The following is a 20,841-nucleotide window of genomic DNA, read 5'->3' as shown; positions in this document are numbered from 1 at the left end:
AACTCATAGTGTGCTCCCCCAAAGGCAAAAACGTTTAGCTCATTTCCATAAAATACCTAAGTCTGAATCCGCACTCTGCTCTTCTTGATTTTCCTCTGCCAGGCCGGTTTCCCTTTCGTCATCGTCTGAAATCAATTCCTTGTCACTCAGAACTTCCTGGTTTTCAGAATGACACCTCATTTGCTGGGAAGGAGGATCAAACATCAAGAAAGGATCCTGGGTGTTTGTATTAGCGGTCAAGTCCTCTGATGCACTGCGCTGTGAGGAAAATAAGCTTCTAGAATATCTTGCTTCCTCACTAAGGTGATGTTCCTGGGATGCTTTTGTCGACATTACCTGGTTACTGCAGTTATTTAAGCTACTCTTTAATGATACCAGGTTCTCCTCTGTTTTATTAGACTGACTCTCTGTGGCAACACTGTTATGTCTGGTAGATGGAGAAGATATTTTGGTTACTTTACCAAATAATAAATGTTGGAAGCAAGGAAGCTCTTCATCCTCACTAGACATGTCCTCTTCTGAGGACTCTAATTTCCTGGCCCTTCTTTGGCGACCCAGAGTCAAATGTGTATGGGCTAAGGGGCTAGGGCTCCTTCTGAATTCTTCTTTCTGAACACCTTTGCTAAAAACAGCAGATCTTTCCTTAACGCCACTTTCATCAAAGCCGCTATTCTCCTTTATTTCATCATCAGTTAACAAGTCATCTGGTGTCTCAGAACAAACCTGAGAAACAGGACTCCTTTCCATAGGTTGTTCTAGGTTATCTGAAATTTGACATGGAGGGAAATCTGCATTAACAGCCTGAACTACTGCTTCGTTGTCTCCTTGCCTTTTTATTTCAGGATGTTTACAATTACTTATAGGAAGGCTTGGCTTATAGACTTCGGGTTGCAGGAGACCTAATCTGAGCACAGCATTTAATTTTGATCCTTTGTTTATAGCTAGTTCTGCATGAATGTTTTCACCACTGGAACCTACTTCATTGATACTAGAGCCTCCTTCATTAGTACTGCTTGAGCTGCTTGCTTTAAAAGCGCTTTCTCTAATGTTACTTAGGCTAATTGGGCTCATTGTACTCTGAATGTTCTCATTTCCCATTGCTCTTTCAGGTGACACTGAATGTTCCTCAAACGTTTCCTCTGACAGGTTTTTCTTACTTACAGTTTTAACAAATGACCTGATGGGAGAAATGGATGGTATATGATATGGGTTTTGTGAAATTCCATGTTTATCTGCAATAGTGAGTTCAGTTTCGTTGCCTCTGAACTGAGAGGACTGACAAGGCCTAGAGGTTCCTTTTACGCTGTATTTGGCATCCTCTCCTGGCTTTTTGTCTTTCTCACAAACCACAGGAAAGCCTCCAGTTGTGTGAACTGCCTGTACATGCTTGATTTTAGATTCTTTCTTTCCCTGATTTTCTTCTTTTTGTCCACATTCAAGAGTGACTTTTGGACTTTGTTTCCTTAAAGACTGGGAGTGAGCGTAGACTGTTGCATATTCCTTTTCTGGATTTGAAAACAGAGCAAATGACTGGCGCTTTGAAACCTTGAATGTATTCTGTAAATACTGTGTATCAAGTTCACTCTCTTCCAATTCTGTGCTTGTCTCCTGAGTGTGGTTAACTTCACATCTCAATAGATCCTTAAAGCCCTCTCTGTCATTTCTAGTATCTTTAGAACCACCACAAATAAGTTCTTTAGGATTTTTAATTGCTGCACACAGATCCCCACACTGATTTGGAGCTGTTTTTGCCTTCCCTGGGGTGTCAGGTTCCAATAATGAAAGACTATCCTGGGTGCTATAATCAGTTTCAGGTACCAATACAATATTGGTACTCTCCATAGATCTATCAGTTTGCACACTTCTTCCTCCACTTAACATCAGATCTTTGAGGTCTTTGGTACTATCAGACATTTGAACTGTTCCTAGGTTCTGTTCCGTTTCTTCTCTTTGTAGGTTAGGATTGACAAATTCTTGAAGTTTATTAGAACTTGAACCATTAGTAAAAACACCCGGTATGTTTGTTAAGTTTAGTTCTAGAAAACCATCACTGGCAAGTTTTTTATTTATTTGTTCATCTGACTTATTACTCTTCTTGGCTCCAGTTGCAGGTTCTTTACCTTCCATGAGTTGAAGCTTCTTTCTGTGTCTGACTGGTATTTGGTCAGAATTCTTTTCCTTCACCTCTTCACTGCTAGAACAACTATCGATTTGTAGTTCAGTATTGTTAGATGGGCTTGGGTTTCTATTGACTACTAGTTCAAGTGCACAAATATGCCTGGTAGAGGACTTCCTCTTCAACCTATTCTTCTTAGGTGCTTTTGAACTGTGGACATTTAATTCTAGTTCCATATTGCTTATGCTGCTGCTGATAGGTTCAGCTTCAGTTGTGAAAGCAGATGCTTTTTCCAATGATTCTGTTAGGTTAGCATTTTTCTCTTTCTGAACATAATTGCCTTTTGTTTCATTCTCATGACCATTATTAGTAATATTCATCTCATGACCATTCTGTTCTCTTCGGGCAGTTCCCTCAATTATCTCTTCAGGAGTCTTTTGAACAACTGCCAAATCTACTTTCTTGATAAAATCCTCAGGATGAAGGCCCGATGTACGTCTCCTTTTACGCTTTAGTTTATTTTTGAGGGGACACTCTTGTGTTATCTGAGGTTCTATAGCAGATGCTCCTATAATTAGATTTTCAGTTATGTGGCTCAAGTTAGGGAGACTTGCCTTCCTCCGATAGGTTTTCCCAAATATTTTATCTTCAATATTACTTTCTACTGGTTTGGAGTGAACACTTTCACACATTAAAGCACCACGAGGATCAGGGGCCATTAAGTTTATTTTCCCTGGAGAACCAGAATACCCATCTACTTCATTTGGAACTTCCACTTCACCAGCTACTTCAACATTTGACTCAGGCTTCCCATTATGTGAGCCATCAGAAGTTAGTATTTCATCACGTTTGGAAAACCACTCATTAACTTTCTGTATGCTACTGCTCCGTGTTATCCAAGGCACATCTTGGGAATCTCTAGGATGGTCAGAATCTCTTGCAAGTTCTTTTCTCCCATTCAGAGGATCAGCATTCAGAATTACCCTTTCCTCTGTGCTGGGAGTCTGCCTATCATTACATGTTTCTTTACTTTCAGCCCATCTGCTCTGCTGGCTCCTTGCTAAGCCAGGCTGCTTGCTTTTATTACAGAATTCAGCCTTTTCTACATCCATTCTGTCTTTAGTGAGTAGTAAACTGCTGTTCTCATGCTGTAATGAGCTGGCATGAGTATCTGTGCCACATGGCTCCACATGCGAGTTTGAAACAGAAGTTCCCTGATACTTTTCTGTATGCTTCTCAGCTGCATGCTTCTCAGTAGTGGTCAAATCTTTATTACTGGATTGACGATGTTCAATATTTGTTATGTCCCCAGAAAACTCACAAGCAGCTGAAAGTATATAAAAACAATGGATGACTTAAAAATGAAATTACCATGAAAAAATACGTGCTTAAACAACTTGAAACATTTGGCTATTTTTAGAGAAACTATCCTTTTAAACAACCAAGTATACTAAAGTTATAGCTCACACTCTTTCATGTAATTCCTTTTATTCTCATTAACTCCACTCAAAATAATTAAAATTTTAATTTCAGAATTCTCCCTACTCATAAACCACACCTCCTATTTCCCTAACCTGTAACAGTGAATTAAAAGCAGACTTTACGCATCAGACATACTGTGCTCTGTTCTATCTTCAGACTCATACCCCCTATATTTAAATACCAGTATACAAAAGGTGAAATATAAACACATAAATTTAAAGTAAAAGGCAACAACCAGTTATGAAGGATGCTATTACAATCACATCAGTCTAGTCCACTGAAATAGATCAGGCTGTACCATAACATCTGAGAAAGAATGATATTCTAACTGTGCCAAGAGATGTTGTGAATTATGAATGTCCCAAATGATCTTCAGAATAATGTAATTATAGTACTGTATCTACCCATTCTCTCTTCAGTGCCTGTTATGTTGGGAAGACTTGCCATTACCCTTTTTTGCAGGATTTACTCTGGCTTCAGCCCTGGCTCCTTGAGGAGTGATTTGTAACCGTTCATGATCTCTCACTCTATAGGGAAAAGACAAAAGCCTTAATGAGAAACACTAGTTACATGCTCAAAGAGTTATCAAATGAACAACATCAAGTATTTTAGCTCCTTTAGGTAGGGTGGCCAAATCTACTCTCTCCTTTAATAACTTCTAGTCAAAATGAAAAGATCAAAGACCAACACACAGTCACAAAAAACCAGAGCAGGAGTGCAGAATATTGCTTTATGGATATGCAAATGAGAACCAAAATTTAAATGACAGTCCATTTAAATACAAACAATAATCAAAAGACAGTAAAGCAAAACAACAAAAAACAAACAAACAAAAAACACACACCACAAACCCCACAAAACTTAAAAGGATATCTTAATGAGACTGCAGGAGCAAAGATATATAAACAAAACGAGCACTGGGATGAACAGACTTCCCAATAGTATGCAAAGAATGCAGCATTCTGCTGCTCAGCCTTCTGTGCTTCTTTTCAAGCTTAAATCCACTTCCTCTCAATTGAGACATTAGAAAAAAATCACTTGCAAACAAAATCTGATTGGCAATGACATCACTGTAGTTCAGACAAAGCATCACAGATCTTAAGGTGAAGCAATAATTCCTAAGGAAAGCAATTTGCCATGTAACATAGTTGGGGGCTGCTTGTAGATTATTGTATAATTTACATAAAGTTTGAGGGATAGATGGAATTAAGAAACAGAGAAAGGAAAGAAAAATGGAATCATCTAATATTTTCATCAGCCATAATTACCACTGTGTCAACACTACGGTACATGAGGAACTAAGCTAGAATAGAGCAGAACCATCTGCTGGGTATTATTTTGTGCAGAGTTGTTATTTTAAATTCTTTTGGACTCTACTAAAAAATCAAACAAACAAGGGCCCTGGCTGGGTAGCTCAGTTGGTTAGAGTATTGTCCTAATATGCTAAGGTTGCAGGTTTGATCTCTGGTCAGGGCAAATACAAGAAGCAATCAATGAAAGCATAAATAAGTGGAATGACAAATCAGTGTTTCTCTCTCTCCCTCCCTCAAATCAATGAAATCAATAAAATAAAAAAATAAAATAAAATAAAATAAAAAGTAATATTAGCCTAGCTGGTGTGGCTCAATGGCTGAGCATTGACCTAAGAACCAGGATGTCACAGTTCGATTCCTGGTCAGAGCACAAGCCCAGGTTGTGGGTTCGATCCCCAATAGGGGGCATCCAGGAGGCAGCTGATCAATGATTCTCTCTCATTATTGATGTTTCTATCTCTTCCTCTCCCTTCTTCTCTGAAATAAATAAAATCATATTTTTAAAAAAGGAAATTAAAATATATGGTCTATTCCAATGCCATAACTGTAACCTAAAAAAATACCAATCCTTAATATTAACTAAACACAAAAATGCCAGCTTAGTAGACAAAGGCTCCCTTTGACTCACCTGTAATAACTTGCTTTATTAGCCGCATCTTCAGAAGAATCAGATCCTAAAAATAGTTCCCCAAAAAACAAAACAATAAAAGAATTTTTATTGAAAGGGTTAAACTAAAAAAAATGTACTTTTTGCAAAACAGATACTCATTCAAGAAATATTTACTAAGCACCCACTATATGGTAGGTACAATGATACATATGCCAGGAAATACAGAGAAGCAATTGTAAGCATAGGCTCTGAAGCCTGAATTCCTAGGTTTGAATCATGGCTCTGCCACTGAGTAGCTTCACTACCTTGGTCAAATTTCTTAACCTCTCTGTGCCTTAAATTTCCTCATCTGTAAAATAAACATAATAATAGTAACAACTACAGGGGTTTGTCAGGCCTCTTACATGAATTTTATAAGTGAAGTACAACAGTGCCTGGACTATACTAAGTGCTCCTAAATATTTGCTATTACAATTTTTATTTTTGTGATATGACACTGTTGTGTCACAAAAATAATCAAAATAAAAAGTCACAAGTCTAGGAACTTATGATTTTACAAGAGGAAAAGACATACAAGTAATTTCAAGAGAATCTGGTACGTGCTAAGGTAAACATATGGCGGTGCTTGGGAGCCCAAAGAAGGGTCACTCTTTCCAATTATGAATATATTCTAAACAACAAGACAATTAGAGAAAACTGGCTGAACTGAGCTCAGCTCTTCTTAAAAGTCTTTCTAGTCTAGTACAATTTATCTTGGATTCTTCCAAATGCCGTAGCCAGCCCATCATGTTCTTTCTTGTTCCTACTTCCCATTTTCCAAAGTATAGTAAGTCCTCACTTAACATCAAAATGGTTCTGTGACTTCAAGCAAAATGACATATAACAAAATCAATTTTACCATAGACTAATGGAAATGAATGAGTTACATTCCTTTGGCATCTCATCCAAGTTATAAAGAAATGACGTTGAGCCTGACCAGTATGGCTCAATGGTTGATCGTCAATCTAGGAACCAGGCAGACATGGTTAGATTCTGGGCCAGGGCACATGCCCAGGTTGCAGGCTCAATCCCCCAGTAGGGGGCATGCAAGAGGCAGCCAATCAATGATTCTCTCTCATCATTGATGTTTCTATCTATCTCCCTCTCCCTTCTTTTCTGAAATCAATAAAAATACATTTTTTTAAAAAAGACTAGCAACTACTGTTCTAAACTTGAAAAATCTGAGACTCTTACCCAATTCAATGTAGACAGACTTTTTCTGGGATTGTACCTGCTGCTTTTTCCTCCGTGATCTCACTTTTCCAAGGTTAGAGAGTTGGGCACCAAGTCTGGTTTCCTGCTAAGCAGTAAAACATGATGAACTAATTACTGGCCAATTCTTTGCTTTTTTCCTTGAAGAGAAACTTGAGGCCATGTTTCTATATCTCTCTCCCTCTCCCTTTCTCTCTGAAATCAATAAAAATATATTTAAAAAGATAAAATTGTTAAAAATATATATATGAGTTATGTTCTAGTAGTTTAAATATTTTTTCCTCTGTTGTTTTAAATTTTTCTAAACAGGCCCTGACCGATTTGACTCAGTGGCTAGAGCATCAGCCTGTGGACTGAAGGGTCCTAGGTTCGATTCCGGTCAAGGGCATGTACCTTGGTTGCAGGCACATCCTCAGTAGAGGGTATTCAGGAGGCATCTGATCGATGTTTATCTCTCATCGATGTTTCTAACTCTCTATCTCTCTCCCTTCCTCTCTGTAAAAATCAATAAAATATATTAAAAATAATAATAAATTTTTCTAAACAGAATATGTAATTTTTTGAAGTATAAGAAAAGCATATTTTGCCCTAGTTGGTTTGGCTCAGTGGATAGAGCATTGGCCTGCGGACTGAAGGGTCCTGGATTCAATTCTGGTCAAGGGCATGTGCCTGGGTTGTGGGCTCAATCCCCAGTAGGAGTCTGCAGGAGGCAGCAAATCAATGATTCTCTCTCATCATTGATGTTTCTATCTCTCTCTCCCTGAAATAAATAAAAATATACTTTTAAAAAAGTATATTTTGAAGCTAATACTTTATATAATAGTACAGTATAATATAGAAAGGAAATAAGGTTCATTTGGTATACATTTCTAATAACATCTGCACATCTGATAACAGGGTTGGCAACTAAGATAAAATACATTTTTAATTACTTATTTCTTTATTGATTAAGGTATTACATATGTGTTCTTATCTCCCCCATTGCCCCCCACCCCCTAAAATAAAATTTTAAAAAAGATAAATAAAAACAATAATAACCCTGCAATCAATCCTTAGATCATTCAGTATAAGAAAGACTATTTAAAAACCCAACATTATTCCAATGAAGTTTTCCTTCTTCTTTTTGAATCCTTCAACATCTACTGAAAAATGAATGTTGGTAGCGAAGGAACTATTGTTTTTGAGATCTCCATTATTCATTCACATATGTGTAACAACAGAGTAAATCATCGCCTTTTTTTTTTTTTTTTTTTTTACAAATACACCTTTTAAGTTGAAGCAATTTTCTCTTCTTTTCTTAATTTATTTTTATTGTTGAATGAAGCGATTTTCAAATGTTAAAACTGATTTTCTTTTCAGGCGATTTTTCAGAGGAAATAAAATAAATACATTTCCTCATGCCTGGAGAATTGCCATAAGATGGTTATTATAAAAACTAGCAAGCTTAAAACCATCAGTGACCTTGTGGCTATTTTAGACAAGCATGGGGATGGATAAAGCACTAATGCAGGGGAAGGACTTGTAAGGTCTCCACTGATCACACTAGATACACAGACCTTCTCTCAACAATTATAACTCTTGTTCATTAGAACAGTTGTCCAACCACTTAATTTACCATCTTCCCTTGTTTACCGAGTTTTTATATAAATCCATGAGCATCTAGCACATTCACTAATTCACAATACTCAGTAAAAAGATTTTACCAGAATAAATGAAAATGGCTTTACCAAGGTAGGATTTTCAGGTTCACTCTGTCGAAGTCTTACGGCACGGTTTCGGAAGCCCAAACTTTCTATCATAGAAACTTCCTCATTTAGATGCTCAGGAGAGTTATTTTCCTTTTTTGAAAAGTTGTAACTGTTTGTAACTGTGAATTACAAGGGAAAACATTATTTTTATAATTGCCATCAAAGAACCAAGAGAAATCCTGTGTATGCTCTTTGTTATATATTAAGACAATGCAGCAAAGGCTACCTATAATTTTTTTAAATAAAACTTTGGAAATTCTACTCCTGCGAAACAAACACACAGACCGTCAAAGTTATTTCTACTGCCCGCCCCCACCAATACTAACAAATCTGCCTATTAATCAAAGCTCAGTGAATCTAAGATACTAATAATGTAAGAAGCACCATTATTTTCTATATCACTAAGAAAGAAAGCACACAATTAAACAATGACACACCACTGATAAGTTGTCCCCAATTTATGTGTAAAAACGTGCATCTTGGGATGGATAAAATAAGGTGTGAGACCAGTGGGAATGATTTAACAAAGAGATTACAGGTAAAGGGCTAAAATTAAACTAGACCAAAAGGTCTTATCACCTATTTATAGAAAACTGTGTAAACCTTCAGAGTTTTTTATGTTTTGTTAATCTTCACCCAAGCGTATTTTTCAATTGATTTTTAGAGTGTGGAATGGAGGGGGAGAGACACAGAGAGAGAGAGAAACATGATGTGAGAGAGACACAGATTGGTTGCCTCCTCCCCAAACCCCAACCAGGGCTGGGGATGGAGCAGAGCCTGCAATGGAGGTACATGCCCTTGACCATAATTGGCTAGGGCTCCTCCTGAGTTTTAATGACAGCCACTTGAACATTGGCCCCTGGGGCTATACAACACTTACATGGCAATCCTGTATCAAGTTCAAAAGCATGAATGATTTTCAATAGCTCTTCAACAAGTTGACTAAATCTTGTACTTTCTTGTAGGCTTCTGAAATGAAATCATTTGAGAGACATACTTACAAAGTAATTATCAACTTTTTAAGGACTTTTAAAATAAGGAAAGACATATACAATACTAAAAAAAATGCAGCAAAAGTTAAAACTGTATTCAAAGAACAGAGCTATTAGTGACATCACATAATCAAAACATCACTGACATCAGTACTGATTATTTTTGTAATATTTTCTTTTTTGCCATTCAAATCTAAGAAAAGCCTGTAACTATCTAAAATAGAACTATGAATCCACAGTAAATATAAATCCACTGCATTGAGAACTTACTATTCTTAACATCTGAGCCCCATCCACTTAACATCCCACTTCTAGTTATCAGGAATTTCTGTCAAATGATGCTTACATTATTTGGAAAGCACAAACAGATGACAATGTCCAAAGAAAGATTCTGATTTAGGAAAGTTTTCATTTTCCTTTAAATATCTGAGTGACTACTATATGCCAAACACTGGAAAAGTCGTGTTGACTGAGACAGACAAAGCCAGTGCCCTAACAGAACTTAAATCCCGACCAGAGGGATACACAATATAGAAATACTCTAGGGGCCCAGTGCACAAATTCATGCACCTTGAAAGAAACTGTGGGCTGCGAGGCTGCGGTGGGCACAGGGGCAAGGGGAGATAGAGAAACCCTGAGGGACAATTGGGGCATGCAGCCACTGCTTGCCCCCGCTAATGGCACCGAGCGATCGGGGCCGGTGCCAAACGCCAGCAGCGGGTGCAAGAGGGGCCAGTGCTGGCAGCAGGTGTGAGCGCTGGGTGGGACTGCAGCGTGTGGGAGCAAAGAATTTTCAGTAACCACCAGAGGCTCGCCCCGATGACAGTGACCGGCACCCTGCCTTGGTCTGGCACCCCTGCTCACCTGCTCCACCATCCCACAGCAGCCAACACCCGCCATGTTCCCTGTGTGCCCCCTGGTGGTCAGCACATGTCATAGCGACTGGTTGTTCCACCGTTCGGTCTATTTGCATACTAGCCTTTTATTATATAGGATTATTATATAGGATTGTGTGTATGTAAATAATTAAGTAGAAATTAAATGTACAAGAAGAAAAATAAAAGGATCAGGAGACAATGGGGACAGGTGGTACACTCCTACTTTAGATAAGACTGCAAGTTCTTACACCATTCAGAAGCATTAGAAAAATGCATGTTGCTAATTGCTAACACCGAATAAGGTACCATAAAACTTTCAGGAAAATAATTTATTTTGTCAGCTAACCACCCTTTTATACATTTTTCTACTGAGGAATGGTTTGATAGGAACAGCTATAATAGTAGGAATTTCTACTTTTTCCAGCCTCCCATCACTACCCAATTATATACCTTTTGGTTATATCATTCTTACACAAAGGACACTGTGACGGCCCTTTCTTCTGGTTTAGAAGTTTCAGCATACAAAATCTACAAATTATAAAGAATAAGAATAATTAAAGTTACTTTTTTATAGAGAGAATATTCAAAGGGCAAATAGCCATGAAAAAAATAATCTCACAACATTAAGAACAATTTTAAAGTTAATGGCAGGTGAATTACAATCAATGACTTTCTTTAATTGTTTTTAGATGTTGCCTAAGCAGAAAACTAAACTACCAAGCAATGATCTATAAAAACTAAACTTACATGCATATGGCCTACTGTTATGATCTAATAAAACTTACTAAAGAGTTAATATGGCATATTTAATAATAATTATTTCATTCTGCATAATCAAACATAAATGGTAAATAGTTCAAGTAAAATTATTATAATTAGTTGAAAAATCTCAGCACCTCACTATAAGGCTACAGTAATCAAGACAGTGTGGTACTGGCATAAGGACAGACATATACATGGATGGAACAGAATTGAGAGTACAGGGAAAAACCTATTCATATATGGTCAACTGATTTTCAACAATGGCATCAAGACAATTAAATGGAAAAAGAATAGTCTTATCAACAAACAGTGCCGGGACAACTAAATATCCACATGCAAAATTTGAAGCTAGACTCCTACCTCATACAACACACACACACAAATATAACTCAAAATGGATCACAGAACTAAATGTAAGAACTAAAAATTAAATTTTTATGACCTTGGGTTAAATAAACAAACAAACACCAAAAGCACAAGCAACCAAAGGAAAAACTAGATACACTGGACTACATCAAACTTAAGAACTTTTGTGCTACAATACCATGAAGAAAGTAAAAGGACGATCCACAGAATGGGAGAAAATATTTGCAAATCATATATATCCATTAAGTGACCTGTATCTAGAATATACAAAAAACTCTTACAATTCGATCAATGGTTTTGAATCAAATGTAGACCATTAGGGCTACTACTTTAGCTAAACTTCTGCATGGTTCATAATTTTTAAAGTGTGTAGTTAATATTATGCATGTTATTGTCCTTTCTTCCATTCTTACCAGTATGTGCCCATTTGCAAAACAAAAATGATTATAATCAGTAGTAGTTCTATAAAAGATGTTAACTGTTTAGTCATTGATTGATCATTTATTCCAAAACACCCCAAAATTATCTAGCTGTTTTTTCTTTTTCTTTTTTCTTTTATCTAGCTGTTTTGAATATCAACATTACCCTGGTGTATTCACTGCTGTATGTATTACTGTTCTTTGTTGCTGTTTTATGCCTTTATATTAGCAAAATGTGAAATTCTGTGAAAAACAAAAAAAATCCCTTTGGTCTTTAACAGCCCCCCCCCCCCCCACCTTCTGAGCAGAAAACAAATTGCTTGTTCTTGAGAATTTTCCAATCAAAAATTTAGTGAAAGCAGGTTGACCGATTGTAGATGGGTTGTGGTGTGGTGTATTGAAGGCTATTGAAGGCAATTCACAATGCCTAATAAAAATCTTTATTCTTTTAGTATTAAAAAACACACCCTCTTATAACTCAATAATAAACAGAGAAATAACACAATTAAAAAATAGGTAAAGGATTTGAATAGGCATTTTCTCCAAAGGAGGTATTCAAATAGTCAACAAGCACATGAAAAGATGCTCAATATAGTCATTATGAAAATGCAAATTAAAGCCACAATGAGATACCACTTTACACCCTCTAGAATGGCCTGTGCAAATAAAAAAGACAGGTAAGAAGTATTAGAGAAGATGTGAAGAAACTGAAATCCTCATTCACTGCTGGTGGAAATATAAACCGATGCAACCACTTTGGAATACAGTTTGGCAGCTCCTCAAAATGTTAAACATAGAGTTACCATATGAGTCTGCAATTCTACTCTTAGATTTCTTCCCTGGAGAAATGAAAACACTAGTCCATGTTAAACTTGTACACAAATGTACATAGCAGCATTGCTCATTAAAGCCAAAAAGCAGAAACAATCACCAATACAGATGCCTTACCTGGCAATAACTCTACAGTTTATGAAAAAGTGATATCAAAAAGCTACCTGTATTGTATGTAAATACCCTTTGAAGAACCACAGAATAGAGGGCACTCCTTGAGAAGATGTAAACACTACTTGTAATCTACCATAATAGTTCTAGGAGGCATCAATGCATTACACTGGGAAATGGTACAATTAAACAATTCTGAGTGGGAGTAGGGAGGGAATTCCCAGAACAGAAAGAATACTGCAGAACACAATAGCTAAGCTAGAGGGTTGAAGTCTGTACAATAATTACATAAATAACACAGGGGGCCTAGGTAAATGCACAAAAACCAAAATATGGTTTCCAGTCTTTCTTTATGCTAGAAAAAGAACACATGCATAAAAGTCGTTAACTCAAAAGAGAAAATGAACTTGTACATCACTTAAAAAGACTGAATGAAGGAAAATATTGATGGTTCAACAGAACATTGGCATATCTTTCAGGGCTCAGAATTTATTAGATTCTGTTTTAGAGTCCTGGGGAATCTATGTGATGCACCAATTAAATAAAGACACACACACACACACACATATATGTATATATACTAAAAAAAGAATGTCAAATAAATACCTCATTAATATATTTTATATTGAAATGGTAAAATTTTGGTCATAATTGGGTTAAAAAATATAAATATATAAACTACTAGAGGCCTGGTACACGAATTCGTGCACGGGTGTGGTCCCTGGGGGTGGGGAGTCCTGTGGAGGTCGGGCCCAGCTCGCGTCCCCAGCCTCTCAGCTTCAGCTCATAGCCCCGCAGCCCCACCTGGCACCCTGCCTTGGCCTGGTGCCGCCCCCCACACCTGCTCCACCATCCCGCGATAGGCCAGGCAGGCCCTGGCTCCCTCAGCGCCTGGGAGCCAGGCGGCGGCCCCTCCCCCCATTGCCACCACTGGTGGCTGTCTGCGGGGTGATTGCCCCCGCCCCCTCTCACCTGCCTTGACCTGGCGCCACCCGCTCACCTGCTCCACCATTCCACTGCAGTCCTGCTCTCGTCGGGGCCCACCCACTGCCAGCACCACGTCGCCAATGCCCACCATGTTCCGCGCCAACCCCTGGTGGTCAGTGCACATCTTAGCGAGCGGTCGAACTCCCAGTCGAATGACCACCCAAGGGGACAATTTGCATATCAAGCTTTTATTATATAGGATAATTTAAAAACTTTTTAGTAATATAGCTACTAGAATATTTAAATTACACTTATTGTTCATATTATATATTTTTGGACAATATGGTCCTAGATCTTCCAAAAAATATCACACAATTCGTTTGTTTCTTGGAAATTGCAAGGCAATTCATGGATGACCTAAGTAATTTTTTTCTAGACTGATACTATTATCTCTTTTGTATATCTCATGAAAGATTTCAGAACTATAAGCTTACCTCAGTTAATAAAGCTATTTTATCATTAGCAATTATAGTTTACCCTGAGAAAATATAATTAATGCTTGGGGTATTTTCCCCAGTTTTCTGACATAGAGATCAAGGCGTTATTCAGATTGTAAAGGTATTACAGAAGAGGTTTCATGAAAAAGTTGATCTGTCACATGAGTATTATACTATGCTTTTAATTCTAATATAGTACTTAAAAATATGGCTACTTCTTCTGCTTATCATATTCTCCATATAAGGAGCTGCAAGCCTTTCTCACTCTCCTCCAGTTGCCAACTTTAACCCTTTCAATCTCAACAGATGTCTTTACCTCCAACTTCATTGAGCTCAAACTACCTCAGTGGCTCAGTGGTTGAGCCTCATCCTGTGAACCGGGGGTAGGGTGGGTCACAGTTTGATTCCCAGTCGGGACCTGTGCTCCAGGTTGTGGGCTTGATCCCATGCAGGGGGTGATCAATTGGTGATTCTCTCTCATCATTGATGTTTCTATCTCTGTCTCCCTCTCCCTTTCTCTCTGAAATAAAAAAATATATATACTAGCGTTCCCGTTGCAGGAAAAATCCTGCAATAGGGTTTCCTGCTGCACTCTACCCCGCCCTGCCTGCTCTCCTCCCTTGTCCCCTGCCCCGTGTTCTCCGCCAGCCCCCTGCTTTTCTCCCTTCTCAGCCAGCCCGCTCTCCTTCCTTCTCCCCTGGCCCTGCCTCCACTCCTCCCTTCTCCCCCGGCCCCGCCTTCGCTCCTCCCTTCTCTCTCGGCCCCGCCTGCTCAACTTCCTTCTCCCCCAGCCCTGCCTCTGCTCCTCCCTTCTCCTCCCCCTGGCTTGCTTGCTTCTCCGCAGCTTTGCTCCCTTCTGCAGCTCTTGGCTTCTTTCTATGCTGTCTTGATATGCAAATTAGCCGCCATCTTTGTTGGGGTAATTTGCATACTCATCCTGATTGGCTGGTGGGCGTGGCTTGGCTGGTGGGCGTGGCTTGGCGTAGCAAAGGTGTGGTCAATTTGCATATTTGTCTATTATTAGATAGGATATTTTTAAAACTACCTCAACTCCTCCTGCTCTACCTCAAAAGTCTTTCTGTAGAATTATTCTACTTTTCCTTCATCACTGCTTATGAATAACAACTATTTCTTTCTCTTGCCGTCATTTTCTATTTCCAATCCCGTCCACCTCCTCCTGCAAATGTCATCTCCCCTTTAAGGGGCTCCTTCCTCTTCTCACACGACTCTTAAACAAATATGGAAAGTTAAGCTTCTTTTTTTCTGGACATAGTCTACTTTCTTCTCTGCATACCTTTGCTCATATTATTTTCTCTATCTGTAATTTCCTTCTTCCACAAGTTCTCAAAGTAATGAATGTTTAACTATCGGTAATCTTTTAAATACTGGGACTTTTACATTTTGTTTTACAAATCAATCTATGAAGAAACTGGTCCTATACTATAGATAGTTTGAGACGCTTCCCTGTAGAGGCCACAAAACTAAAAATTCCTGAGGCAGAGAAAGGAAGCTGTGCTGCCCTGGCACCTGAACAAGGAGAAGGGCCTGAGGAATCAGAAGGAAGCCGTTGGGAAGAGATCTAGATCAGTGGGGTGACATGAGAAAGGGGTGAGAGACGGTGGAAACGGGCTCTAGACCCTTGTTAGGACAGATGAATGGGAAGAACACAGAATATAGAAGGAAGGAGCCAGCCAGCTGGCAGACTAGTGCTCAGAGGATATCCCTCCAAAGTGAACAGGTTTCCCTCAGCTCCAGCCAGCCCTCATTATCCTTAATGCCAGATGCTTTTCACATTTTTTAGGTTATGGAAACACACTAAGAATTGGATAAAAATTATTGACTGCCTTTCCCCAAAACTGCAAATGCCCAGTTTTTAATACAGTTGAACTTAAAAATTGAATATAATTCTAGGACATTCATGAAAACCAACAAATCCCAAGCTAAAACTCTTAAAATTTAAAAATTCCCGAGAAGATATATAAGAAATTGATCATTGTAGTTGTTTCTGGAAAGGGAAAAGAGGAAGGCAGGGATTTGAGATTAGGATGGAAATATACTTTGCATCATATAACCTTTTGTGCTAGTTAAACTCATTATAAGGGACATGTTTTGTCAATTGAAAAAGAAGAAAATACTTAAAAACAAATTAATTGGCATTCAGGAAAAGTCTCAATCATAGCTTAACATCAGGGAAAGGAAAAAACCCCCTTGTTCCACCTAATTACCTTTCAAACTTTTTCTGGAATTCTTTCACCAAGAAACATTTTCATGTGGGGGAAAAAGGGGAACATATGTAATACTTTCAACAATAAAGATTAAAAAGAAAAGAAGCATTTTCATTGCAAAGGGCAAGATTCTTAAAAATGTAAATGTAATCATTGTATGAATGAATTTTAGCCAAATATAAACTGATATCAGATCCTTTCCTATCTTTACAAGGATTATGAAGCAGGCAAACCTGAATCTTAGAAGGGGAAAAGTGGGACATGCAGAATGTACAGAAAAGAGAAACTGGCAAGGTTGAAACATAATTTGTTTATTGCACAATTGCTTGCAATCTGCTTTCCCCGTGGACACAAAAAACAAACAGCTGTTCAAAGTGAGTTGATTTCCCACTAAATATGCCAATATTTTACCAGGAACTATGGCTAAAACCAACTCATGGTGACTTTCTGTGTATTCTCTGATACAGAATGAAATTGAGTTGGATTTTTCTTTTTTACTTAATTAAAGAAGCTAAAGCTTCTTTAAATTTGGGTGTTTCCTCTGTTACGAAGGATAAGCACAAAAGGTAACAATGAAGCCACATAAAACATTCAAACTTACTTGCAAAATATGTGGTCACATTTTGTAGAAACAGGTTCTTTGATCAACTCCAGACTAGAAGGGTAGGGAAAAAAGAAAAAGAAAATAAATGCAGCTCAATAATTTATTTAAAAACAAATATTTATTCTTAGAAGTTCAACTTTAAGTGGTTATAACTAAGCCAAGGTAAGGTTTTAAGTTCATTCAATAGATACTTGTTAAATGTCTGCTGTGCCAGGAGCCAAAAATACAGCCGAGAATATGATCCTTATTCTCACTGAGCTTTCAGACATCAAAACAGAATACATATTACTTTTTTCAATATTCTACATGACCTATAGCACTTAAAAGATTAGTTGATTTTTTAAAAATATATTTTATTGATTTTTTACAGAGAGGAAGAGAGAGGGATAGAGAGTTAGAAACATCGATGAGAGAGAAACATCGATCAGCTGCCTCCTGCACACCCCCTACTGGGGATGTGCCCGCAACCAAGGTACATGCCCTTGACTGGAATCGAACCTGGGACCCTTGAGTCCACAGGCTGACGCTCTATCCACTGAGCCAAACCGGTTTCGGCAGATTAGTTGATATTACTTCATATCAATTATTAGTAGGTTTCACTGATACACTTTAAGAGCTATCAGTGGGTGCATATCCTACATTTTAACTAGACTTCAAGCTCCACAAAGACAAAAACTTCTTGTATTTCTTTTGGATTCCCTGACAGCATTTCTTTTTTGCATGTGATTGCTTTTTTAATTTCTTCATATGGAAAATTTCAAGCATTTACACAAATGAAATAGTAAAATGACCTCCATGTACCACCCAGTCTCAACAATTATCAACTCACAGCCAATAGTATTTTTGTCCATGGCTGACACCCACCCAAAGCCCAGATTATTTGAAAATAAATCTCAGCTGCCGAAACCGGTTTGGCTCAGTGGATAGAGCGTTGGCCTGCGGACTCAAGGGTCCCAGGTTCGATTCTGGTCAAGGGCATGTACCTTGGTTGCAGGCACATCCCCAGTGGGGGGTGTGCAAGAGGCAGCTGATCGATGTTTCTCTCTCATCGATGTTTCTAACTCTCTATCCCTCTCTCTTCCTCTCTGTAAAAAATCAATAAAATACATTAAAAAAAAAAAATCTCAGCTATCCTATAACTTCATCTATAAATATTTTGGAACATATTTTCAAAAGAGAAAGACTGTTTTAGCATAACCATGAAACCATTATTACTCCTAAAAAATAATTTCCTTAATACCACCTAATATATAATTAATGTTGTAATTTTCCTCACTGTCTCATAAAAGTTTAATAACTAAATCTATGTAAATCAGGATCCAAACAAGATCCACACATTGTCTCTGGTTGATATGTCTCAAGTCTCTTTTATTCTATAGATTTTCCCTTCTCTCCCCACCCCCATCACTTATTTTAAAAACTAGGTCATTTGAGCCCTGGCCGGTTTGGCTCAGTGGATAGAGCGTCGGCCTGCGGACTCAAGGGTCCCAGGTTCGATTCCGGTCAAGGGCATGTGCCTTGGTTGCGGGCACGTGCCCAGTGGGGAGTGTGCAGGAGGCAGCTGATCGATGTTTCTCTCTCATCGATGTTTCTAACTCTCTATCCCTCTCCCTTCCTCTCTGTAAAAAAAAATCAATGAAATATATTTAAAAAAAACACACACAACAAAAAACTAGGTCATTTGACTTGTAGAATTTCCCACATTCTGGATTTTGCTGATTGTAACCCTATGTTGTGTGATTTAACATGTTCCTCTAGTCTCTACAGGCTCGATCAAATTCAGGTTCCATTTTTTGGCAAAAACAATTTTTTGGCAAGAACACTTTTAGGTACTGTGTACTTCTATTACATCACTTCAAAAGGTACATGATGTTTGCTTTGTGATTACTTTGTAAAAATGAAGTAAGAAGCTAACTAAAGAAAATAAATTTAGACAAATATTAAAAACTAGAGGCCTGGTGCATGAATTCATACACAGGTGGGGCCCCTTGGCCTGGCTGGCAATCAAGGCTTATCAGTGCCACCTCACCCAGGCCCAATGGGGGCTGATGGGGGCCAGCCAGCTGGGGAGGGACCACAGGAAGTTGGCCGGCTGGCCCCAACTGGGGCCAATTGGAGCTGGCTGGCCGGGGAGGGACTGTGGGAGGTTGGCCAACCGGCCAGGGAGGAACCGCGGGAGGGCTCCAGTGCGTGTCTGGCCCTCTGGCCCAGTCCCGATCCACCGGATCCCAGCAGCAAGCTAACTTACAGGTCTAAGCGTCTTCCCCCTGGTGGTCAGTGCGCATCATAGCAACTGGTCGAGTGGTCAACTGAATGGTCAACCTATCAGTTGGACTCAGCATATTACACTTTTATTATATAGGATTTGAGAAGAGCCCTGGTTGGTGTTCAGTGGTTAGAGTACCAAGCCACAATTGATGTCTCTCACATTGATTTGTTTCTCTCCCTCTCCCTCCCTTCCACTCTATATATAAAATCAATGGAGCCAGGGTGGTGTGGCTCAGTGGTTAAGCATTGACCTATGAACCAGGAGGTCAGGGTTCAATTCCTGATCAGGGCACATGCCCAGGTTGTGAGCTTGATCCCTAGTAGGAGGCGTACAAGAGGCAGCAGAATGATGATTCTCTCTCATCATTGATGTTTCTCCTCTCTCTCTCCCTTCCTATCTCTGAAATCAATAAACATTAAAACAACAACAACAAAACCGCCCTGGCCGGGTTGGCTCAGTGGATAGGGCATTGGCATGCAGACTAAAGGATACCGGGTTCGATTCCTGGTCAGGGCACCAAAAATAAAAAATAATAAAAATAAAAACACCAGAAGAAACTTATAGAAAAAAAGAAATTTATAGGAAACAGGGGTAATGCAGGGAGAAGGCAATCAGTAAACATGACCCTTCTGGGGGGGAAAAGGAAAATAGCATTCAAAGATCGATCCTGGAAATTAAAGGTAAAAATGAAAAAATGAATAGAAATTTTGATAAATGAAGCAGAAAGTGTCAAAATAGCCTGGTTGTCAAGAGTTTGGTAACATAACTCTTATAATCGTGGGGTTTCTGATGCAGCACGGGAAGAAAAGAAAAATACCACATTAAGTCAGAAGGCTGAGATTCTACTACCAGATTTCTTTAGGCTAAGCACCCCACCTGACTAACCCTCAGTTTCCTGTAAGGAAACTGTCACCCACTCTACCAGTCTCTTCAGGCAATTGTGAGAATAAAATTAAAAGCTACTTGGGAAAATGTTTCCAACTGAGATGACTTGTATAATGTTAGTAGTATTATTGGGACTGAATGTGATTTAAAACAACAACAACCTGAAAAAAACCCCACTCTGATTTGTTACCAAATCACTATTCCTCAGATAAGCTAGATATCAAAAACATTCTCAGTAAAAGAAAGTGGACTTAGCTACACCAGATGGCTTTCCTTCTCACCATTGACTCAATTCTGAAATAATTATATTTCAGTATAGTAATTATAAGCCAAACTATACAAACATACTCTAAACAAACTTTGAACAGATGAAAACTCCAATATGGAAAAAAGTAGTAAATGTTGAAGGAAAAGCTTGAAGAGGGAATAGGAATGAAAAGACAAAAATTACCATGTCCTCTTCTAGGTCCTGATGATAGTAAATGTTTACTATGAAAGTGTCTAGAGCCTGGCCGGTAGCTCAGTTGGTTGAGTGTTATCCCATACACCAAAAAG

The 20,841-nt window shown here is 38.5% G+C and overlaps 1 protein-coding gene across 2 annotated transcripts in view; it reads right to left on the bottom strand.

Moving 5' to 3' along the window:
* The window catches only part of BRCA1 (BRCA1 DNA repair associated), a 55,151-nt gene that overhangs the window by 30,655 nt on the left and 3,655 nt on the right, over nt 1-20,841 (bottom strand). Inside the window, exons 3-10 of one of the 2 annotated variants that reach the window (XM_079798801.1) lie at nt 17,130-17,183; nt 10,841-10,918; nt 9,401-9,489; nt 8,500-8,639; nt 6,755-6,860; nt 5,540-5,585; nt 4,049-4,125; nt 57-3,443 (exon numbers count right to left, since the gene is read on the bottom strand). In XM_079798801.1, coding sequence (XP_079654927.1) covers nt 57-3,443; nt 4,049-4,125; nt 5,540-5,585; nt 6,755-6,860; nt 8,500-8,639; nt 9,401-9,489; nt 10,841-10,918; nt 17,130-17,183 — 3,977 coding nt within the window. The remainder of the gene's footprint in view (nt 1-56; nt 3,444-4,048; nt 4,126-5,539; nt 5,586-6,754; nt 6,861-8,499; nt 8,640-9,400; nt 9,490-10,840; nt 10,919-17,129; nt 17,184-20,841) is intronic. The other variant, XM_079798802.1, reaches the window with a different exon arrangement.

Source organism: Cnephaeus nilssonii (assembly GCF_951640355.1).
Source record: "Cnephaeus nilssonii genome assembly, chromosome: 19".
Lineage (NCBI taxonomy): Eukaryota > Metazoa > Chordata > Mammalia > Chiroptera > Vespertilionidae > Cnephaeus > Cnephaeus nilssonii.
The sequence above is the reverse complement of the archived record's forward strand: the minus strand, read 5'-3'. Positions and strand labels throughout refer to the sequence as shown.